Source organism: Leptodactylus fuscus, chromosome 7, assembly GCF_031893055.1.
Source record: "Leptodactylus fuscus isolate aLepFus1 chromosome 7, aLepFus1.hap2, whole genome shotgun sequence".
NCBI lineage: Eukaryota > Metazoa > Chordata > Amphibia > Anura > Leptodactylidae > Leptodactylus > Leptodactylus fuscus.
The window spans coordinates 45,666,792-45,691,789 of NC_134271.1; the positions used below are offsets into that span (position 1 = coordinate 45,666,792).

Sequence of the window (24,998 nt, forward strand, 5' to 3'; positions counted from 1 at the left end):
CACTACTAAAATCCTCATAGAAGTTGCAGTCATTACTTAAAATGGCCAGAATTACATGAATATGCATCTAGAAAACACACAATGTAAACTTGTCTTAGTTTAGAAAATTATTTCGACTAGCAAAAAAAAATGTGGCTGTCATGTCAGTGATAGAGAGATTGAGTAAATGAAGAAGCAGATCAAGAATACCCTACGTCATACTGTTTAACTGGAAACTTACTTTCCTCTATTATAGTTTACACTGGGTTCACACCAGCGCCCGATCTACGTTTTCAGGATTCCATCTTCTGCCAACAGAAGACGGAAACCTGTCCAGCTGTGAGCGTTTTGTGCTCTCCGCGGCGAAATTTTTTTATTTTTTTTTCTCACCAGACACAAAGTCCTGCATGTTCGACTTTGTGTCTGGTAAAAAAAAATAAATAAAAAAATAAAAACTTTCGCCGGAGAGAGCACAAAACGCTCACCGGCGCTCGAGGCCGGACACTTTCCAAGCCCATTCAAATAAATAGGTTTGAAAAAATCACTGCATGTTTCCGTCTCCTGTCCAGTTTCGGACAGGAAACGGAGACCAGGGCACAGTTGTAAACGAGCCCTTATTTGTAAAATATAGCAATATACAAACCTATCTGGGGACCCCAAGAAAGAGAATACTGAAAGAATAGAGATCCTGGAGACTGAAACATTCCGATAAGAAATAAAAGTGAACCTAACAGCTCCCCTAACACGTCTGTTTTAGTACATACTTTTACTCAGCATGATGAAACATGCAGGAAGTATTTATTAAATGTTTAGAAATGAATTGATAATAGGATATTGCCATTACCCATGACAATAGGGTGTGACTGTACACAGTCTGAAACTGTCAGCAGTGATTGGACAGTGTCAGTAAGTAGGCAATACCCAAATGCCAAGGGGAATGGGAATATCCACTTACCATTTATCCATCCATTTCTAAGAATGGCAAAGGTGCGGCACAAGGCAGAATTCGAAGAAAATATACTCAACGTATAAAGAGGATAATTGTTTACTAAAAAGAGTGACAAACTGGCTAAATTCCTGAGATGCGCCATGATTGGCTGAACAATATAGGTGTTAGGTGGGGGAGGCACTGGGGGAGCAGATGGGAAAATCATTACAACAATAGAAGGTGCGTTTAGGTGGAAAAACCACAAGAATAGCAGCTAAAAAAGAAACCCCAGGGGGGTCAGAAAGCCAGAAGGATTTAGCCGGGACTCAGATGAGGACAAGTCTACTTTAGAGATTGGTGTAGTAAAGGGTAAATTATAAAAAATAATGAAGATGTGAAATATAATGAGAAATCTAGTAATAAGGGATTGGGATGTAGACCAGGTAAGGGCATGAAGCAGGGAAGAGCCTTATGACAATGGCAAACAGCACTTTTCTCACCAAGACCCACAAGGATCAGTTTTACAGGGAGTCAATGTAACCATCAGTATTTTTTTTGGCATGCAGGAGGTAAAGCATGTTGGAATTTTTGAACCTTCAAGGGAAGAGACTGTACTATAAAAACATGTAGGGGGCAGAGTAAGAGGAGAAAGACAGCTTAATGTAGATTGGGTAAAGGGGTTTTTGTTGTTCAGCAGTGTGGTGGAGAACAGGCCTGAACAGTGCTTAAATCTTTTAAAAGGGGTCTACCTACCCCTTACCCCCCATATTCAACCGTCCCATATTACAAAGCATATTACAGTGATTTGTTATGCATGGCATTTTTAGATTTGGAGAAAAATTGACTTGCAAATGAGGCAGTTGGTGCACTGGGGCGGGCCACACAGACCCCTACCATCTCCTGCCTGCACTCCCACATGCAATAGGAGTTGAACGTCCCACCTTTATGAAATCGGCCATCTTATTTGAGCAGTAAGACCAGTATTGACAGGGCTGAATGCCCGCCCCCCCCCCCAGTGCACCAATTTGCATAAGACTTTAATGTTATTTTTCTCCAACTCTAAAAAAGTGTCAGACATAACAAACGTAAGTTGTTTATCAATATGATTCACTCTGTAACATGGCGGTGGCAGTCAAATACACCTAGGGGAGGGACATGGTAGATTCCCTGTACAGTACATGGATCGGACAAGGAATAAGAAATCAGCAAAGATACAAGATACAAGGTTTTGGCAGACGAGAAGGATGTCCATATGGTAAGGACGGACTTTTGATAACCCTCCCATTGAGATTCTAGCAGGGTCCCTGGGCATATACTGGTAAAAGATGCCAGACAGTGATGTGGTTCACTTGTATTATACAGTCGATAAGTAACTTGATATGTGCTACTGAATTATAAATATCTGTATGTGAGCACAATGTCACCTTATCATAAAGTCTGATTAATATGAAATTCTTATGGTTTTCACTACATTGCTGCAATGCATTGTCAATGACGGTGTGGCTATAAAATCTATGTACATCATTATATTATGCAAGACCATTTCCAGGCAGCTACATCAAAATTGCACATTTATTTTACAGTCCAAAAAGGGATGTGTATCATTGACAATATCTTCGAGAAGACAAAATCCCTGGAAACATCTCCTTGGACTGAGGCCTTAGTTAAAACTTTACATTCACCTTTTAAAATACAATAAAACCTCTTGGAGAAGACCACCCAAAATGCAGTATAAAATCGTATTCTCATAAAGAAAAAGGTCAATCTATATGAGAAAGAGAATTGAAAATCAGTCACAAAGCTGGGGTGTGGTGTTCTCAAACACATGGCATTTTGGAAGGTTTTATTGTATTTATAGAGGAACTGATCAACAGCAGGAGATACTGAACACAAAGATCATCAAGCTTTGGGGTATGTTCACACAGCAGTTTTCATACAGAAAAATCAGCAAATCTGAGACCAAGATTTCATTTTTAGTACCACAGAATGACAAGCCAACGCATCCTATAGTGGTGTAAATCTGCCATGTGAAGATGCAGTAATGACAAAAAAAATTGTCCCATTGTCCTGGCCATCTGAGAAACTTTTTTTTTTAATTGAGCCATACAAAGCATACATTCTTCTTTTCAATTCCGTTTCTTATATTTTTTCTCTACAGTTTCAAGGTAAGATATGAACCGCCTGAGGTTGGTTCTTACATTATCCAAGACACATAACTGGTCAGTACTGTATTTCTCTCTGCCTTCTTTCCGAATCTGTAGGAGATAGAAATAAATTTAAGATAAGAAATCAGCTCTGGATTTACTACTGGATATGACCTGAAGTTACGTATAACCAACCAGACATAAAAGCACCAGAGACAGAACTTAAAGGTGTTTTCTCACAAGTATAAATATATGTAAATGTGTAGACAGCTAAAAATTTTTGTAAATATAAAATAAGTTAAAAATCTCGCAGAAACAAATATTTTCTCCATTACTACCTTATTGTAGTTAGGTTATCTTCTGCAGGAAGATTGGAGTAAGGAAAGGACAAGGCATGTCCAAGAAGATAAAAAGAATGATGGCTGGGTTTCTGACAAGTCTTAGACCATAGAAAGTTTCTGTATTCATGGTCGTATCTATTCATCATGACAATAGACTGTCACCACAAAGATAATTAGAGAAAATCTAATAAAACTACCCAAAAAATTTTTATTACTTATAAAATTGTTCAACTTTTAATTTGTCTACAAATTTAAACCTGGTTAGGTATGTGGGAAAACCCTCTTAAAGGGGCTCTATCATTGGGAAAGTCATTTTTAGCTAATCACATCCTTGCATAGCCATTAGAAAGGCTATTCCACACCTACCTTTTGTATGTAAATTGCCTCAGTAGTTTTTGAATAAGTCTGTTTTTATTCATATGTTAATCAGCTTTCTCCGTGCAGCCGGAAGTGTCTGCGAGCACCGTCTGCTATTCTCTAGGTGTGTGCGAGCAGAGAGAAGAGTCATCAGCAACAGCCTCTCTGCTCTCATACACATAGAGAATAGCAGACAGTGCTCGCAGATCCTTCCGGAGTGCACAGAGAAGGCTAATTAGCATATGCATAAAACTGGACTTAGGTAGGTGTGGAATAGCCTTTCTAAAGGCTATGCAAGTATGAGCTTATCTAAAAATGACTTTTCCCAATGACAGAGCCCCTTTAAAGGGGAGGTATATTATTTTTATATATATGTCTTTGTTTTCTGGCTGTTTTATCAGAGCTCAAACTCAGATATGATGTAGTTACACAGGAAAACAGATAGGTATGTGCATAGCCGCACAGGTCACGGCCTTGTTAAGAAAATATAACTTCATGTACACAGCATATACAAAAATGTGAAGATTGTACCTTTGATTTGAAAGCGGGTTGTATTTTCTTAAGAGCTTGGTGTAAATTAATTTCCACTACAGCTTTCTCTGCTTCATCCCCATCAGCAAACACATCAAAGATAGCATCTAGTGCTCCTCCTGTTGCTACCAGAGATAAATCATTTGAAGCTATTCCAAGAAGGAAGTTTCCAAGAATCTAGGAAAATAAATATTTTTTTTTCTTTGTTAATAAAAGTAGACATATCTATATGCATAATATAAGTCATCTATCTGATTTCAACATCTGATGTACTCATCAGCTTGGCGCAGAGAGGACTGATCTGGCAGAGGTGAGAGGCTTAGACAGTGTTGAGGGGATTACATCATGGAAGACAGACTTGCACATTCTCAGTCAGCGCCCTCTATTGGTGTGCACACTTAAGGCACTGGCATCCTAATTACATCATGGAAGTCAGATTTGCATATTCTTCCCATGTTCCTTTGCACAGCGGAGCACTCATGGCTTAATAAGACTCCACACACCTAAATGGTGGTTCTCTCCTTATGGAGTGACGATATCCCCTCAACCCTGTCTAAGCCTCTCAACTCTGCCAGATCAGTCCTCTCAGCTGTCCTTGGCTGAGAAGACTGTATCTGGTATAATCCCAACATCATTACAAACAAAGGCCTCTGAGAAGGTCGGCATGATGTTAAAGGGAGCGCCCTCTATAGGTTTGTTTGACTGAGACTCTGTCTTCCTAATTACATCATGGAAGACAGACTTGCACATTCTCAGTCGGCGACCTCTATTGGTGTGCATACTTGAGGCACTGGCATCCTAATTATTTTGATGTAGTGAAATGTGGTGAAGGAAAATTAAGCAGTATATCTGTTTTCTTGCCACAGTACGATCCATGAAATCTGAAAATCATTCTCTATTTTATTTCCACCTCTTGAAACCTGTCACCATAAAAATGCAGCATATTCTGCAGGCAGCATGTTGGAACGGAGAAGACTGATATATTTGGGGCAAAGAATAACAGCAATAGTGTGATTCTTGGCTGTCATACTTAGCAATGAGAGACGCTCATGGTTTTTGGCTTTTCACCATAAGTAATGTTTTAACTCTTATTTACTTAAGACAACATAAAACGTTCCAAGATATACCATACCTTCAGTGTCTCAGCCGTGTTGTCGCCTTTTGCCAGTACACTGCCTGTGATGCCAATAATGCTGACTGCATTCACCCGTGTACTGGGATTGCTGCTTTGCACACAAAGTTCAGCAAAGCTCATAACCTGTTCTGGAGTCATACACTGCAACAAACATTTCATAAAGAAATTAGAAGTGGACGCTTTAAGAATCTGGGCTTCAATTCAAATCGGAAACACTTATTTTGTCTAGTGAGTCACACTGTATGCCTATCATATATCCATGTTGTAAATCGTAGATAAATACCTGTGGTATTCCCTTAGATGCCATTGTCTGTAGTAATGCTCGCACGGCGCTCGACACTGCCTCTAAAAATTCATCCTGTTTTAGGCCATCTAATGGAAACAAATGTATATAAAAATACTAACTATACCTTACATTAACAAGAGACAGGGTGGCGTCTGGTATTGCTGCTCAGCGCTATTCGCATGAGGTTCAGCTGCAATACCAGACAAAACCTAAAGATAAGAGTGGCATTTTTTTCCAGGGGTAAAAGCAGTTTTTTGGTTGCCAATAATCCCTTTAATTATAATTAAAGAGGACCTTTCATGGTTTGGGGCACAGGCAGTTCTATATACTGCTGGAAAGCCGACAGTGCGCTGAATTCAGTGCACTGTCGGCTTTCCCGATCTGTGCCCTGGGTGAAGAGCAAGCGGTCCCGGTACCATAGCTCTTCACAGTCAGAAGGGCGTTCCTGACAGTCTGTCAGGAATGTAGTCCTTCCCAGCAGCGCCTATAGTGCTGTACAGTGTGAGCGGGGAGGAACGCCCCCTCCCCTCCTGATAATACTCGTCTATGGATGAGCACTGTGAGCAGAGGGAGGGCGGGCGTTCCTCCCCGCTCACACTGTACAGTACGATAGGCGCTGCTGTGGAGAAGGACGTTCCTGACTGTCAGGAACGCCCTTCTGACTGAAGAGCTACGGTACCGAAAGCTCTTTACCCGGGATCGGGAAAGCCAACAGTGCGCTGAATTCAGTGCACTGTCGGCTTTCCAACAGTATATAGAGCTGCCTGTGCCCCAAACCATGAAAGGTCCTTTTTAAATCATATTATTATAATATAATGAAAGATTATTACCGACAAAAAAAAAAAAAAAAAAAAAAATTAAAATTACAAAACTAAAATAATTATTTATAACCTCTATTATGACTTGCACTAACAATTATTAATGCAAGTCATACTAGAGGTTGTACATGATTTTCAAGGTTATATATGCTATTTAACTATTGTATCAAGGCAGCGTTATGAGCAATAAACAGCGCAGCTATGGTGAAGTCAATCCACCTCTTGCCCTGTTATTTGTTAATTTATTTATCAAGTACATATTGTACATACTTCTAATATGCAAACAACAAAAGAAAAGAAACTACTCCACCTAGTAATAGCATGAATGGCTGCATGGACACTTACTCCAGACTGCGTTGGATTTGCTTGTAGTACAAGATATGAAAAAAATGTGTCCAGCATGCCACTAGTTAAAATATAGCGTTTACTTCCTTTATAAAAATAAAAAGACGATCTTACATTGTACATCCAGGATACAAGAACATAATCAAGAGCTTACACGTTTTGGGACTCCTTCTGTCCCTTACTCATAGCTATTTTTATAAATGAAGTAAAAGTTATATTTTAACTAGTGGCATGCTGAGATACATTTTTTCATATTTTATATTTCTAATATACTGTACTTGTATGTAAAATACCATATCACTAGTTTTAAAAGGGATTTTCATGCCCCTATTGAACATTTCATACTGATAACCTATCCATAGAATAGGTCATCAGCATCTGATCTGCAGGGTCCAATATCTGAACTAAGCACTTAGCAGTTCCAGCAGCATTATATGGGCAGCAGGAACTACTATGCTCTTATTCAAGTAACACGAGGAGAGTTACAGCAGTATCCACTGTATAGAAGTTGTGCCAGGGAATTGCAGCTTCTCTTCTATTACTTGAATAGGAGCAGAATACATCTGCCCCCACCCACTGCAGCAGTGGAACAGTTGATCTGTACGGGGTCTAGGTGTCAGATCAGATACTGTGGATAGGTCATCAGTATGGAACATGCATTAGGGGCCAGAAAAACCCTTTTAAAACTAAACATGGAATCCAAATGTGATTAGTTTCCTATAAGGTATGGCCTGGATAGGTCCTGTTTCTGGGTTAATTGAACAATGCAAATACAGTTTGAACGTACTTGTAATGAAAAGGCTTATTACAATATATGTGGCAATAGTGTGAGAACAGGTAACTTTGAACCATCTAGGGATTTTAGTTCTGCTTTACTTACCTGTTTGACTTAAGACCAATTGTGAGAGATGTTGAGCAAGTTCTTGTAGTGCAGATGCTCCTCCTAAACTCTCGATGTCCAGTATAGTCAAGATGTTATGCAGGCAGGTCAGTGCTCTATGCTGGACAGTGGACATCCTAAAACACACAGAAAAGAACCATTATAATTTATAGTTTAAAAGTTGCACCAAACACTTACACAACATATACACAAACTCATGAATAAAGTCTACATTTCACCCAATCCCTGTCCTGTCTATACCTGAGCTTTCTACAGTAAAATACGTCTAGTGATATCCGTTGCACACTAAAATAAAAGTAATAACGATTATCACTAGAGATGAACGTATGGATTGCTAAAATTTTTATAGGGGGATGGAAAATAACATTTTTATGTAAGGTCCTATTTAATTTGCATGCACAAAATGGGATGGCGCATTTCTGTGATTTTGGCGCTTCTTTACCACCCGCCCCTGTAAATATATACATGTGTGGTATGTATGAACTCCTCATATCTTGCAATTTTATGGACAGTACATTATGTTTGCAGAAAGGGATTGCTTGAGCCGCACTTTAGTGGCAAATTTGAATTTTTGTGCAATTTTTGCTAGCAATCTCTGTTTGCTACAACGTTGCATGAAGGTGGTGGGATATATGAACTATTAAATTGTGCTTTTCTATACGGTATGCTGTGTAATGTGAAAAAAGTTAGATTTTGGTATCACAGTCACAGTTTGTTAGGTGCAGTATAGATTTTTAACATACTAGTGAATAACAGCAAAATCCTGCTTGTCTTCTGTATTAGTGTTTCTGGTAGATATAGAGATTATATATATATATATATATATATATAATGTATATACACACGCACACACGTTGTCTACACCTTAAGCTATTATTTCAAATGTATTTTGTATTAAACATGAGTTTTAGGTGCTAATATGTGTTTTAGCGCATTTTTTCAAAAAAAATTATTTGTGTTTGTCGCGCAAAGTTAGTTGCATGAAGGTGGATGTGGCTATCGATGACCCATTAAGACATTTGTAATCTTCAGGTTGTCTACTTTAAAAAAAAATATATAGGATTTAGGGGTTCACTTACTTTTCATGGTGTGTAATGCCTACATTTTATAGGATGATACTTTTTTAACATTTCTAGCTACAAAGCAGATTTTTGTTCCTTCCAGTTCTGGTGATTTTCTGAAGACACGTGCATGCGGGTGCAGGCTATAGTGATATGTATGAACTCTGCAGATGTTGAACTCTTATTTTTAGGAGGTTTGGTGCATTTAATTTTTTTGTTTGGTTTCTGCTTTTAGCAACTAATATACATTTATTTGCATTTTTTCATAAAACATTCACTTTAAATCAAAATTGCATGAAGGTGCCTGTTCATATACAGTACCAAGTGGCATTCTAACAATGCTGCAGGTGTCTACTTTAAGAAAATATATAGGTATGGGGGGGGGGGGGTTTGGATGCTTTTTTAATTTTGCAATTTAGGTTTGATTTGTCCATCTCAAAACTGTGAAAATTACCCTGGCTACTGGAGGTGCAAAATCTCCAGAGACCTTTGGCAGTGAAAGGGTTAACCTATAGTTTGGTTAAAAACAAGAATTATTACCGTATATACTCGAGTATAAGACGAATTTTTCAGCACAGTTTTTGTGCTGAAAAAGCCCCCCCCCCCCCCTGCTTATACTCGAGTCAGCAAAAAATATGTTTTTATTATTTATTTTTTTTAGGAGGGAGGGGTGGTCTATGACCAGCCGCAATATCAATGTATAGAATCTCCCATAAAATAGTGGGAGCGGGGGGGGAAGCAGCTTTAAAAAATAAAAGTTGTAAATCCCTCCTTTCCCTAGAATACAAGCAAAAGTAGAAAATGACTGTGAAACACATACACATTAGGTATCCCTGTGTCTGAAAGTGCCCGGTCTACTGAATATAGGGGATCTGCAGTGCTCCTGTTCTGTCAGGAAGGGGTTAATAGCAGCACTGCAGATACCCTATATTCAGCAGGCTGAATTCCAAGTGGGGGAAGAAAACTCAGCCCTCAAGCTCAGGGAAGGGGCAGACAGACAACCAAAACACCCCCTCCCCTTTCCCAGCACCCAAAAACTCTGACCATTTTAATTTTTGAAATTTTCCAGTAGCTGCTGCATCCCCCCCCCAGGCTTATACCCGAGTCAATAAGTTTTCCCAGTTGTTTGTGGTAAAATTAGGGGCCTCGGCTTATACTCTAGTATGTACGGTAATTGTGTTTTTATAAACAAGGCAGAATCAGCCTTTTAATGATTTTCCCAGATCCCCTAAACCCCCCAAATTACTTTGCAATTAATGGTTTCCATGAAGAGTTGCTTCTACATATTTGTAATGCTGTTTCATCCGGAAAACGAGTCTTTTCAAGCACCTAATGGAGTAAAAGAAAAGTTAGTTTTGCAGAATCTTAAAGTAAAAAAACATTACTGTAGCTCAAAACACACATAAAATGCTCCGTTTGATTCTCGCTGTTCCCCTGGACAATTTTAAAATGTTTCTATTTAATATCATTTACCCATTTAAAAGCTATAACTCCTGGAACATTATATATTGACCAGCTACAATTTTCCATCCCGCCCATTTAGGGAATCTGAGCTGGTTCACAGACAATCTTCCAAGGGTCATATTAAAAACCCAAAAAACATCAAATTGTTCAGGGAGACGTCGAGGGTGTATTTTATTTGGCATTTACTACTTGGTGACAGATCCTCTTAAAGGCTAGGGCCCCACAGGACTTCCTGCAGCCAAAAAGTGCTACGGGAAAAAGAGTGTGGCAGCAACGCATCGCGGTTTTTCCTGAACTGCTTTAAAACAAAGTTCGCAGAGTTTTCTTCTGCAGACTTTCTCTTACAATTATATCTATGGAAAACCACAAGCATTTCCGTAGATATAATTGACATAATGCGATTTTCAAAACCGCAACAGTTTTAGAAATTGCGGAGTGTGTGCACTGTAGTTGTTAATGCAAGGTGGAAAAAAAAAAACAGATGCTATACATATACACATGATGGACTCTCATATACTAGATCAGAGTGCTGAAGACAGCGTGCACACTCTTTATGACAGTACCTTTTTTGGTATGAAGTGGTTCAGAAGAGCAGAATGAACTTCAGCAGATAGGCACAGGGGTGACAATAATTGGCCTCCGTCAGCTACTGACTTTTCTAAGCATAATTCACTCTCATCGCTGCTAGAAAGTTCTTCCCATTCATCATCAGATGGCTCTGAAATAAGTAATGTATAGTGTTATAGCAGGTATACCACCATGAAGAAGCATATATACATTATCTGTAATAGGAACAAACACAATTCTATACAAAATCCATAATAAGAAGCTGCAGAAGCAGGATAGGATGTGCATTCGGTCAGATAGTTGTAGTCTGTATATGATATACATTTATTCCATCCTTGTACTTGCGTTGTATGCATGTGCTTTGCACAACATTATTTGACATTATGGGTGTAGTATCACTGGTGTAGTTTGTAATATCTAGTGATAGACTACATCCTCCACACCTTGTTTTATGTGACTCTTCTCCATTTTACCTCTATCTATAGATTTTAAGATTACTATTTAAATAAAGACCTGCATTTTTGTTATAGATATTGTGTGTCATTTTGTTTTTGGAGCTTTGCTAGTAGTTGGCACACAAATTAACTTAGCTGTTTGTTTGTTTGTTTAAAATTGGTTCTATTAGATGTTATACGGTAAATCAGATTCTCCCATTAGGAGTGTAAGTCAGAGCAGTGATCAGAGGTGGGCATTGTCAGAGCTCCAAATCACATCCCTTCCCTGCTCCTGCCTGATACCACCTGCCTTATAGTAGAGAACTTGAGTGGCAAAAATACTCTCAGAAATAAAACAGAAAAAACAACTAACTCTTATTGCTCAGGAATGGTGAGGACTGAGCAAAAATGCCAACTGTGTCAGAAACAGTGGAGCGGCATCTATTAAAGGATGCAAAGGGAGGAAGGGGTGAAGGGTTCTCTCAAAACTCTTCATTTATGAAGGAATGAATAACCATAACATATAACAGTGATCAAATGCAAAAAAAATAAAATAAAATGGGAGTTTGGGACTTTATGTGCTTTATCCAGTGTAATCGATGTCAGAGTAATGGCCAAGCCAGATGTCCCAGCACAGCTAGTGATGACCAGCTCCACCGAAAGAGACAAACATGCACATGTACTAGTGTGCACTGGAATCACATACTGGGCAGATTGATTTATGCCAGTTTTCCAGCATTTTATTGTAAAAAATGGCTTCAGTGGTACTACAGCTTATAGGTTACTGTAAGCTGAGCTATAGACATGGCAGACGGTCCTTGATGTTTCATTTGGCCTCTCCTACTATTTGCTATTGGACAGGTTCATTTTCATTTGGGAACCTCACTGTTATGGTGGAGTGTCGTTTGTCTAAGATTTTATTGAATATCATGTCCTGGCCATCTATGAAAGAGGAGTGGGCACCACTTCTGCCATCCCTGCTGTTGAGGTCTTCCAGAGTAGATGTTAAAACTTTTTTTGTGGTTCATAGATCCTTGTGCAGAGACCTACCACGCACCATCCTCCCCAGAGAGGAAGAAGTAAATTCAGTCTCACTCAGGAGGCTGAATTCATAGCGTAGTATTTCCTTAACAGGCTTTTGTTACACATAAAGAGGAGTTATTTTAACCTCTAAATGTAGATTTAGCATTACATTCCCAATAAAAGGTCCATATTTACATAGTACCTCGTTTGATATGCCTCACAAACACTGATCGTTATGTTTTAGTCCCTTCACCTCCCACCTTTTGAATCACTAGATTCAGTACTAGACATTTGTAAGAGAAGTACATACCGTCACTACAGCACATGTTCACGATCATCTCCAGCGCAGATTTCTGAGCCACCAGTAAGAAGGAAGCTTGTCTAAGTTCTTCATTTGACACCTGAGATATACAAAGCAGAGCCCATTGTAAGCATCAGTAGGTTTAGAAAAATGGTGCTATTGCGGTTCCTCTGCTATTCCTCCTGGAAATGTATAAATAAATCTGTAACTGTGTGTTACCAGTTGGGGTTGACTTTCCTGCACATGCTGACATTGTCCAATAAGTAGTCACAGTACTAGACTGCGTCGGGATATGCCCCTCTGACGAGCAATGGTGACACACAGTTTTCAATATTTTCACAAGTATTCAAGAAGTAAGGGTAAACCACTGTTTAAAGAGGACCTTTCATGGATTTGGGCACATGCGGTCAACTTTTTGTATCCTTCCCCTGAACAACTATGTTGAACAATCTTTGTTTTCAGATCATTTGAGAGTTGTTTTGAGTAGCCCATGATGCCACTCTTCAGAGGAGATTCAAATAGGAGATCAACTTGCAATTGGCCACCTTAAATACCTTTTCTTATGATTGGATACATCTGGCTATGAAGTTCAAAGCTCACTGAGGTTACAAAACCAATTTTGTGCTTCAGTAAGTCAGTAAAAAGTAGGGGAATTCAAATCAATAAAATGATAAGGGTGCCCATACTTTTGCACCGGTCAAATTTTGGTTTAATGCATATTGCACATTTTCTGTTAGTACAATAAACCTCATTTCAATCCTGAAATATTACTGTGTCCATCAGTTATTAGATATATCAAACTGAAATGGCTGTTGCAAACACCAAAATATTTAGAACTAAAAATGATTAAGATTAATAGGGGTGCCCAAACTTTTTCATAGGACTATATATATATATATATATATATATATATATATATATATATATACACACACACACCCAAAAGACTGCATCACATAATATAGACACAAACACATGCTTAACAGGAACATTTTCTATAACTTACTGGAATTAAGTCTGAGAAATCAGAAGGATTCTGCTCTTTGACATCACCTTCTACCATCCCATCCTCTTCGTTCAGAGAGGCCTCCTCCAGACTTGCGGCAGCCTCTTCTGTTTCAGACTCTAAGGCAGCTGCTCTCAGTCGAACAGATTCTGTTTCTTTCATCTGTACAATAAACTGTCCTGCATTCTCAGAGAGGACATCTGACAGTATCCTTAAGATAGCATTAATGGAGTCAGCCTGGCTGAAAGGTGGTATCCAGTCTTTCAAGTTCCAAACAGTACCTGCAGAACAGAAAGCATAGCACTATTGACCAAACACAGACAAACTGCACTTACAAGTCAAATACCTTCATGTGTTAAAATAATTAATCACAATTTGCCCATGTTTAATTGTCAGACCGCTAAACACAAGTTAAACTCCTTGTTCAGATGCTGTAATAGACAATACGGATGTCATTAAAAAGGGCACTAGGTCACCACCTCCTATTAGCCAGAGCAGTGACCTCCTAAGTATATGACCGCTTACTTAGCCAGTCAGTACCCTGCTCGGCATTGCCTAAGAGCAGAGATCCCAAAACAGTGCTTTCTTATGCTTTTAACTTATAAGATTACTATTTTTCAATGGGCGGTACTAGAAGACTATTCTCCTTTTCCCAGGAAAGAAAACTCATTTGCATAGGCATGCTAAATCATTTCTATGCAACTATATTGGAAAGAAATGTGGTGTAACCAAATCATATCACAGCCTCTTTTTAAGAGAACCTTCCACCACCACTACCAAGCTCTTTACATCATTTAATAGGTGCTTCTCCACGGAGTCTGACATAGCTGGATTTTTTTCTGTAGTCCCCTCCATTCCCATGCAATTAATGCTCTTCTCTTTGGGGCCCAATATGCGATTTCATCTCTGTACTGTCAGGAGGGCAACATCAGGAAGAACAGACAAGAGGTGCGATTCTGAGCTCTGACACTGGCTGCCTCTAACTGGAGATCAGAATCACAGCCCCTGCCCAACTCCACCCTCCTGACATTACAGGGCTTAAATAGCACATCAGACACCAAAACTAACCGCACTTGTTGCTCAGGAATGGTGGCGACTAAAAAGAGAAATTCTCAACTACACTGGAATCAATGGGACAGGCCTATTTACAGGTGCTTGAACTTGAATTGGTAGGGAAGGTGAAATCAATTACCATATATACTCGAGTAGAAGCCGAGACCCCTAATTTTACCACAAAAAACTGGAAAAACTTATTGATTCGAGTATAAGCCTAGGGGGGGAATGCAGCAACTACTGGAAAATTTCAAAATTCAAAATGCCCGGAGTTTTGGGTGCAGTAGATGCTGGGTGCTGGGGAGGGAGTGCTTTGGTTGTCGATCTGTGCCCTCCCTGAGCTTGAGGGCTGGGTTTCCCCCCCCCCCACTTGGAATTCAGCCTGGATGAATATAAGGTAGCTGCAATGCTCCTATTAAACCCTTCCCGATAGAATAGGAGCACTGCAGATACCCTATATTCAGCCTGGCTGTAGTCAGACTGAATTCCAAGTGTGTGTGTGTGTGTGTGGGGGGGGGGGGGGGGTTCCCCTTTAAACTCAGGAAAGGGGCAGACACAACCAAAACATCCACCCCACCCCCCCTTCCCCAGCACCTACTGCACCCCGAACCCTGACCCCCAACATCATCTAGTATTACTATGGATAGGGGATAAATAGTTGAAAGGTCGCTCTTACTATTCATTTCAAGGGGAGGTGGGGGTGGAAGAGGATATTTTTATATACACTCCAGACACTGTATTGTTTACACGGTGTAGGTTGTACGGGGTCCACGGGAAGCACTCACTGTCCGGCTCCTGCGGCAGCTCCAGGCCGGTGATGCTTCAAGTGCAGCTACTCGTTGCTCTCTGCCTTCAGCTCCCGCCGGCCTGGACCCGCGGGGAGCGCCATCTTCCTGTGGACCCCGAAAACATTGTCACTTAACTGCGCAGGGAGCAGTTTTGGCGGCAAGGTTGGGACCCACGGGGAGCGCCATCTTCCTGTGGACTTGATGCAGAGACTGCTGACTCTCTGCGTAGTTAGTGACGGTGCTGGCTGGGTCCACAAGAAGATAGCGCTCCCCGCGGGTCCGGACCGGCGGCAGCTGAAGGCGGAGAGCGAGGAGCAGCTGCACCTGAACCATCACCAGCCTGGAGCTGCTGCAGGAGCCAGACAGTGAGGGCATCCCGCTGCACTCCCCGTGGACCTTCTGGCTGGACAACCTTCTCTCCCTGGAACAACCGCAGCAGAATGTGCAACTGTGCAAATAATACAGTGTTTGGAGTGTATATAACAATATATAACAATATCCCCCTGCGCTTGACTTGAGTATGCTGAAAAACTCGGCTTATACTTGAGTATATACGGTATGTGTCCACCTACAGACATATACTGTAGAGTACTCATACACTTCGATGAGTCAAGCCAGCTACATGATCTCAAAGGTTTAAAGAGGACCTTTCATCAGATTTGGAACAGGCAGTTCTATATACTGCTGGAAAGCTGACAGTGCGCTGAATTCAGCGCACTGTCAGCTTTCCCGATCTGTGCCTCGGGTAAAGCGCTATCAGTCCCGGTACCGCAGCGCTTTACAGTCAGAAGGGCGTTTCTGACAGTCAGCCAGGGACGCCCTTCTGCCCAGCCGCGCTTATCGCGATGTACTGTGGAGCGGGGAGCGCAATAGGCGCTGCTGGGCAGAAGGGCGTCCCTGGCTAACTGTCAGAAACGCCCTTCTGACTGTAAAGCGCTACGGTACCGATAGTGCTTTACCCGGGGCACAGATGGGGAAAGCAGACAGTGCGCTGAAGTCAGCTTTCCAGCAGTATATAGAACTGCCTGTGCCTAATCTGATGAAAGGTCCTCTTTAACCCCTTCCCGACATGCGCCGTAATAGTACGGCGCGTGTCAGGTCTGTAACTATGGCGACCGCCCGGGAGCCGGGCGGCCGTCATAGCCGTCGGGTGTCTACTGCTTTAAGCAGTAGACAATCGGCTCTAATGCCTCCGATCGGTCCCCGGACCGATCGGAGGCATTAACCCCTCCGGCGCTGCTGTCAAAGGCGCCATTTTCCCGGCGGCGCATGGGCACCGCCATTTTGGCAGGGATCGCCGGCTCCTGGAGCATGCTCCAGGGCCGACCCCCCGTTGCCATGACAGCCGGGAGCCTTGTTAAAGGCTCCCAGCCGGTCTGCAAATTCTCTCTTTTGCAGGCTGGTGTATACAGCCTGCAAAATAGATGATGATTTTTTGCAATGCATTAGCATTGTAATGCATTGCATTAGTGATCAGACCCCCTGGGGTTCAACACCCCTAGGGGGTCTAATAAATGCAAAAAAAAAAAAAAAAAAAAAGTTAAAAAAATATTAAAAAATATAAAAAGAATTAAAAGTTCAAATCACCCCCCTTTCCCTAGAACAAATATAAAAGTAGTTAAAAACTGTGAAACATATACATGTTAGGTATCCCCGCGTCCGAAATCGCCCGCTCTACAAATCTATAAAAATATTTTTCCTGTTAGGTAAACGCCGTAGCAGGAAAAATAGTCAAAAGTGCCAAACCGACGTTTTTTCACTGTTTTAATTCTGATAAAAATTTGAATAAAAAGTGATCAAAGCAATAACATTTCCCGAAAATGGTAGAACTAAAAAGTACACCCGGCCCCGCAAAAAAAGACGCCCTATACATCCCCGTACACGCACGTATAAAAAAGTTACGGCCGTCGGAATATGGCGACTTTTAGAAAAAAAATTTTTTAACACCGTTTTGGAATTTTTTTTAGGGGTCAAAATGTAAATAAAACCATATAAATTTGGTATCCCTGGAACCGTACCGAAACACAGAATATAGGGGACATGTCATTTTGGCTGCACAGTGAACGCCGTAAAACCAAAGCCCGTAAGAAAGTCGCAGAAATGCATTTTTTCTTCAAATCCACCCCATTCTGAATTTTTTTCCTGCTTCCCAGTACATTATATAGAATAATTAATGGCGGCATCATGAAGAAAAAATTGTCCCGCAAAAATTAAGACCTCATATGACTCTGGAAGCGGAGAAATAAAAAAGTTATGGGGTTTAGAAGGAGGGGAGTCAAAAACGAAAAACGAAAATCAAAAAAATGCCATCGGCGGGAAGGGGTTAAAGGGGTTGTCCAATAACAAGGATCCTATCTATACTGCTAGTTTATGTGGATTTTAGACTTTTCCTAAATACATTGCTTTATCAAAACTGCTTTTTTGGCCGCTATCTTAATTTATTCACTTCATTGTTGACACTGCATTTCTATGACCACAGGGCTTATCTGCTCAGTCCCCAAGTGACCTAGCTGTCTGCTCATAAGGAGGGAGGAGGGGCTGAGTGCATGGGAGCGAGCCTGTATTTCTTAGCTGTTCCTGTCTCTGAACCACACATGTAGCTCCCTGCTCTCAGAGAAGGGGGGAGATGAGTGCTCGGAGCTGCTTGCATTTCTGAACTCTGATCTTCTGCTCTCCCAGTTATCAGCTCTGCGAATTTTGTGGATTATGACAGAGACAGGCAGTCTGTTACCTCTGTATGCTTTGCATGTGAAACCCCCGGCCACCAATTGACTCCAAAAACCAGGAAGAAAAATGTCTTTACAGCGGTGAAGGGTGGTGAGCAAGAGACATGGGAATACCCCTTTAACGGGTCAAAGGTTTAAACAATTAAAATTAAGCTCAAATCCCCCTCCCCATTCCATTTTTTTCATTGTGTAACACTTTCCCTTTTTTCACCTGCAACTAATGTCTGTAAAAGTCTCATCTCCATGGTTGTTGCAGATGTCATCAGCACATTCTCCAACGTTTTCAAAGCCGAAGCATCAATAGAGGCCATAAGTTCTGGATTATCTTCTGTGACCGTCTGCAGACAGTAAGCTGTGAGTGAGAGTTTTGAGAAAGACACAGATCAATGGGAAAGAAGATCCATAGTGTGAGTGGAGATGGAGATGATGCTGGAGAAACCTACCTGCCGACACTGCCAATTCTAAGTTGCTTGGAAACTTGCTTAAGCACTGGACAATAACCTCTACACAGTTTTCATGGTTAAAGATAGCCAAAGCCTTACTGTTGCTTTCACTATAAAGATATACACAGGAAAGCATATAAAGATCTCATAGTTGTTACATACATAGCAATCATGTAATATACACAACATACACACGTATCTGACTGTCCTCAAAAAGATGGTGCATCATACTTTGCTTAAACCTCATGGATTTCATTTCTGTGTTTCTATCTTTCTTTTTTTTTTTTTCATACGCTAGGATAACCAAAAGAATCATAGAATAGATTTCTGAAACTGCTACAAGTAGTATTGCTATAATGGCACCAAAGGGTAATATAGCAACGTAGGCCAGCAAAATGCATGCCTGTGTCTAGGATGGCAAAGCAGATATGCAAGTACATGTGATGTATCATGTGCTGTGAAAATGGATAACTACATAATTTATCTGGAGAATAAAAGCTGAGTGACTCGGAATCTAAAGGAATGATGTAGTTCTCATGTTTCACCACAAGATGACAAGCTTTTCAAAACAAGCTGATGTTGCCAATATTGTGTCATGAAATGCCTTATCCTACGTGTGGCCATCCAATGGCTGCTTTGTGAATTGCTGCCTGTCTTTGGTTTTCCTAGGATGTCACAACGATTTGGTTTCATTTGAAAAAGAGTTTAAGGTATGAGTAGACCCATCTGTAATACCGGGATCTGAATATATCCCCTTATTGGTTGCAGGTGCTGCTTACCTCCACTTTCTTAGTACTGAATAGAAAGATCCACCTACCATACGTTCCACAGGATATTAACTGTCTGGTTTGCAATATCTTCAAGCTGTTTTTTCGTCAAGTCTTTACTATTTGTTGCTGGCTCCAAGTTTGAGTCTAAACCACTGGAACACTGCAGCAGAACAAGATCAGATAGAGAAACCAGAAATGTTATTACTTTTTCCATTGAGGAAATAAAAATAGTAATTCTGCATAGAAAGTGCGCATCTGTATAACTACCCCTGCTGCATAAGAGTAGCCCCTAAGCTTTTGTTATTTGGCAGCCTACATTCAGATTTGGCAGGTGATGTTGACAAGGCCTATGATCCATGAGGCAGGATGAGTAACTTTCCTAATAAGTGTCCCCTCACAGTGTATAATGCTCCACGTTATATTACTGGTGCCCCCTTACAGTATAATTCTCCTTAGTGGGATATGTTGCGGTCTGTCATTTAACATATTTGTCTATAGTGTTTGTGAATTTTTTTGTTCTCAAGACAGACAGAAAAGAAAAACAGAATGAAAGCAGCAGGTGTGAACCAAGCCTTATTGGTAATGCTTTACACAATATGACAAAATACAGACTGCATCACTAGAAGACATACCTCTTTTAACAGGGCTACTAGGGGGGTCATGATGTCTCTGGTCACCATGTCATCACATACCTCAAAACCTCCACAGGTGCTCAGGTTCCTAATACAAAGAAACAAAAACATAACTATTGAAGAAAGAAGAATATGGCTATGCTTCACTCTTGCAATTTGGACACAATAAAAATTTGGTTCCAATCATAAGAAGCACTATTGTATCAGAAAGTGGAGAAGCACTGGTTATTTATACACCCTTGATCATTGATGGTATACATCTATAGGAGTTTACCCAGGCATCCCACAAGTGCATGGACACATGACAGGACAGATCTTTAGTGATGTGCTACAATAAATGGTCACAGCGCTTACCGTAAAGCACCTGCAGCTGTTTCACGTACAGACATGGACTTATCGAGCAAAAGAGGTCCAAGGCATCGAACAGCATCTCTTTGCAGGAACGCTGGTATGACGAGCTTCTGCTGGACAATCTTTGAGATACTGGCACAAGCAAATTCCCTGACTTCAGGACTGGGGCTCTGCAACTGAAAGAGAATATGGAAGATAGAAGGCTCAGGAAGTGACAAATAGATTACATTTCAGTACTATCACTGAGAAGATACACTTTAATGTGTAACACTACATGGAACACTCTTCACATGTGAGTTGGTTCTTTGTCAGGGTAACATGTTGCACTCTTTTCTTTTCAAAAATGGAATCCTGATGGATCAGTAAGGGGAAAAAAAGATCATGAGAGATTTTCTAAAGAAAAACAAAACAGGAGCCGTGTCACTAATGTGGATAGTGGCTCAGCTACATCTTTTTTTTTTTTTTTGTTCTTGTTCTTCTTCTTGAACTAGCAGGGTCATCTGGTGACACCATAGTTACATTGATAGCAATAGTAAAGGAGCTGTCTCATCAGAGTGAGGTCTTTCAGGAACGCAGCCCACACAATGATCACCAAGAGACCTACAGACTGCAGGGTAATTCCCCTATGGTAGCCACTGCAATGGAAAAGTAATATTATATGCAGCCAATCCGATCAATGGCCAACCATATACTACTCACATTGTGTATTGGGCAGATTTCCCAGACATCTATCATGCTAGGAGTCCTAGCCTCTCCATGGCTCTACTACCCTGTGCAGTATATAGCATGGGGCAGTAAGTGTGCAGGGACTGCTAACAGCACAGATACTTGGATATGGGTCTCTGGGCTGGGGCCACGAAAAGCATTTTATGTTCAGACCACATTTTCCAGTGTACCCTTGTGTGCAACCATCTCCGATATCCACATGGGGTATAAGACATATGGACAACCCCTCTTTTTATGAAACAATACTAGTCATTCCTGCACTTGGCTGAGAGATCGGAGGTATGGCAGTGTCATACACAAGATACCGTTCTCTAGCGGATACATAATATTCTGCAGAGTGAAGAATCAGGGAGACTGTACAGATTCCATAGCTTGGGGATACATTGTTGAGTCTGAGATTGTAATGAATTCCATTGTAACGATGGGGAATTCTCGCTAAGTCTTATGCTTCTTCTTTCTGAAGATCACATTAGACATTATGTAAAGCCAGAGAACAGCATGCCACGCACTGACCACTCCGCCATGTGGGTGACAAGATAAGCACATGTGCACGCATTACTTGTAGGTACTGGGGCCACGTGACAAGTGATACTGTACTACGTCTCCCGGACAGTGCAGGCGATCAGCCATTCCCCTGCACATGGACACATGGGGTGACAAGAAATCACAGCACACTCACTTTGTGGAGAAGGTCTTCGGCATGTAGGGACTCGGCGCTGTCCTCATCTCCGGGCTCGGCCGCGGGTTTCACAGCTGCAGTCGGACTAAACCCTACCGGCTTGAATCTACGAGCCCTGCTCTTCCCCATGATCATTCAACACGGGGAGAATTCAATTAACTTTATGGACAAACACAACGCAAACACAGTCTGTATTTTTTTTCTTCAACAAACTTTATTGACTTCCTTTTACGGACAAACACACCGCAAACTTTTTTTTTTCCTTCAACAAACTTTATTGACTTCCTTTTACGTAACTTTAATGAGCTGTACACGCTTGACGTGCACTTCGTGTTCTGCACGGTGAAAATACTGACTGGGGCATAATACGTCTGAATATATGATCGGCTTTTCTGCGTTTTTCATTTGATTAGTGTTTTGTACAGCAGTAAGCGCTTTATAAAGATGCCCTGCAGCAGCTTACTGTGGTTAGTGGAACACACGCCATTACACATTGTATTACTTACTGTAAAGAACCTGCATGCATTCATAATGCACGGGAGACACTGAACTAATCCTTGTCAGGGCTGACATCAAGAAATTTAGGGCCCATTCAGGCAACATTTACAGACAACCCCCCTCCTTATATATTATATTTTCCTGCCCTGTGGCTCTAACAAAATGTAATGCTCCCCAGTGGCCCCAAATACAGTCTACAGTCATGGCCAAAAGTTTTGAGAATGACACAAATATTATATTTTCACATGATCTGCTGCCCTCTGGTTTTTGTGTGTGTTTGTCAGATGTTTTTATCACATACATAAATATAATTGCAATCATATTATGAGTAACAAAAGCTTATATTGACAGAATGAGTTAATGCAGCAAGTCAATATTTGCAGTGTTGACACTTCTTCTTCAGGACCTCTGCAATTCTCCCTGGCATGCTCTCAATCAACTTCTGGACCAAATCCTGACTGATAGCAGTCCATTCTTGCACAATCAATGCTTGCATTTTGTCAGAATCTGTAGGTTTTTGTTTGTCCACCCGTCTCTTGATGATTGACCACAAGTTCTCAATGGGATTAAGATCTGGGGAGTTTCCAGGCCATGGACCCAAAATCTCTGTTTTGTTCCCTGAGCCATTTAGTTATCACCTTTGCTTTATGGCAAGGTGCTCCATCATGCTGGAAAAGGCATTGTTGATGGCCAAACTGCTCTTGGATGTTTGGAAGAAGTTGATCTTGGAGGACATTCTGGTACCATTCTTTATTCATGGCTGTGTTTTTAGGCAAGACTGTGGGAGAGCCGATTCCCTTGGCTGAGAAGCAATCCCACACATGAATGGTTTCAGGATGCTTTACAGTTGGCATGAGACAAGACTGGTGGTAGCGATCACCTCGTCTTACCCGAATAAGCTGTTTTCCAGATGTCTCAAACAATCGAAAAGGGGATTCATCAGATTAAATGACTTTACCCCAGTCCTCAGCAGTCCACTCCCTGTACCTTTTGCAGAATATCAGTCTGTCCCTGATGTTGTTTCTGGAGAGACGTGGCTTCTTTACTGCCCTCCTTGAGACCAGGCCTTGCTCCAAGAGTCTCCGCCTCACAGTGTGTGCAGATGCACTCACACCTGCCTGCTGCCATTCCTGAGCAAGCTCTGCACTGCTGGTAGCCCGATCCCGCAGCTGAAACACTTTTAAGAGACGGTCCTGGCGCTTGCTGGTCTTTCTTGGGCGCCCTGGAGCCTTTTTGCCAACAATGGAACCTCTCTCCTTGAAGTTCTTGATGATGCGATAGATTGTTGACTGAGGTGCAATCTTTCTAGCTGCAATACTCTTCCCTGTTAGGCCATTTTTGTGCAGTGCAATGATGACTGCACGTGTTTCTTTAGAGATAACCATGGTTAGCAGAAGAGAAACAATGATGCCAAGCACCAGCCTCCTTTTAAAGTGTCCAGTGGTGTCATTCTTACTTAATCATGACAGATTGATCTCCAGCCCTGTCCTCATCAACACCCACACCTGTGTTAATGGAGCAATCACTGAAACAATGTTATCTGGTCCTTTTAAGGCAGGGCTGCAATGATGTTGAAATGTGTTTTGGGGGATAAAGTTCATTTTCTAGGCAAATATTGACTTTGCAAGTAATTGCTGTTAAGCTGATCACTCTTAATAACATTCTGAAGTATAAGCAAATTGCCATTAGAACAACTGAAGCAGTAGACTTTGTAAAATAATAATAATAATATTGTAAAATAACAAATAATATTTGTATCACTCAAAACTTTTGGCCATGACTGTATACAATGCTTCCCACTGCATCCAATGCACAATATAATGCTCCCCAGTGGCCCCCACACAGTATATCTAATGCTACCCAGTGGCCCACACACAATATTTGTAGTGAGCAAGGGGGTGCACGATGGCGGTGGTAGTCACAGGCCGGAGTGATATACAACCCTGTTCCCCTGCCACATACATGGACATTTCCTTTCACTTTAGCTGTTACTTTTCTACAGTGTACAGGCTGGAATGACTTCTGTGACAAAGACTCCAGTAACAACGGTTTTGAAGAACTTTACTCGAAAAACCTCTTGTGCATGCAAAGTACAGATATCACAGTCTCTTTAGTAGAAAATAGCTGTATAGCTTTTGCACTTATCATACAAAGAAAGAATCATTACAAAGAAAATCATTTCACACAAAGGGCCCTCAGTCCCATTGTGTGAAATGATTTTCTTTGTAATGTGTCTGTCTGTATTTGAACCCTACAAATTGTACAGCGCTGCGGAATATGTTGGCGCTATATAAATAAAATTTATTATATTATTATTATCATAAGTAATTGCAGCACTTCAGTCACAGTCCCATATTCTTTGCAATAGCAGGTATACAGATTCTGGGTAGGTAATAGTTAATTGATATACAGTCCAGTACAGCTTTCGCTCTACCTTGGGAGATGTAACACAGCTTGGCTATACTGTGCAATGTAATGCAAGAGAGTACTTACAGAGAAGGTGCTAGAGCAATGCCCTATTGCAGGGTGCTAAAGCCGTGAATCAACAACGTGGAAGCCACTTAGGTTAGATCCAGCTGGGGAACCCATGAGAAGCGTGGATCCAGGCAGAGGACTTCTTTATCCAACAGATTATTCCTCTGACTTAGGCCAATAGAACAGGAATAGACTTTTAGATGATCTCCCAGGTGTGAACTGACAGGAATTCAGTA

At 41.1% G+C, this 24,998-nt stretch overlaps 1 protein-coding gene across 1 annotated transcript; it reads right to left on the minus strand.

The window, feature by feature from the left end:
• Nucleotides 1-1,972: 1,972 nt before the first annotated feature.
• On the minus strand, nt 1,973-21,924 carry HEATR3 (HEAT repeat containing 3). Its single transcript, XM_075280573.1, has 15 exons — nt 21,790-21,924; nt 20,388-20,560; nt 20,034-20,121; nt 19,449-19,561; nt 18,632-18,741; nt 18,400-18,540; nt 13,622-13,902; nt 12,625-12,715; nt 10,854-11,008; nt 10,073-10,155; nt 7,745-7,881; nt 5,699-5,787; nt 5,413-5,556; nt 4,281-4,457; nt 1,973-3,162 (listed from the first exon to the last, which is right to left on the minus strand). The coding sequence occupies exons 1-15, from the start codon at nt 21,922-21,924 to the stop codon at nt 3,034-3,036; spliced, it is 2,046 nt and encodes a 681-aa protein (XP_075136674.1). The 3' UTR covers nt 1,973-3,033.
• Nucleotides 21,925-24,998: the final 3,074 nt, after the last annotated feature.

What these genes read in the sequence shown, in the direction of transcription:
- HEATR3 (XM_075280573.1), bottom strand. Translation starts at nt 21,924, where the DNA reads ATGATCATGGGGAAGAGCAGGGCTCGTAGATTCAAGCCGGTAGGGTTT. An exon ending in ACAGCTGCAGGTGCTTTACG is followed by an intron (nt 20,122 to 20,387) that starts GTAAGCGCTGTG and finishes TCTTTGTATTAG; the next exon opens with GAACCTGAGCACCTGTGGAG. An exon ending in AGAATTGGCAGTGTCGGCAG is followed by an intron (nt 18,541 to 18,631) that starts GTAGGTTTCTCC and finishes TCTCACTCACAG; the next exon opens with CTTACTGTCTGCAGACGGTC.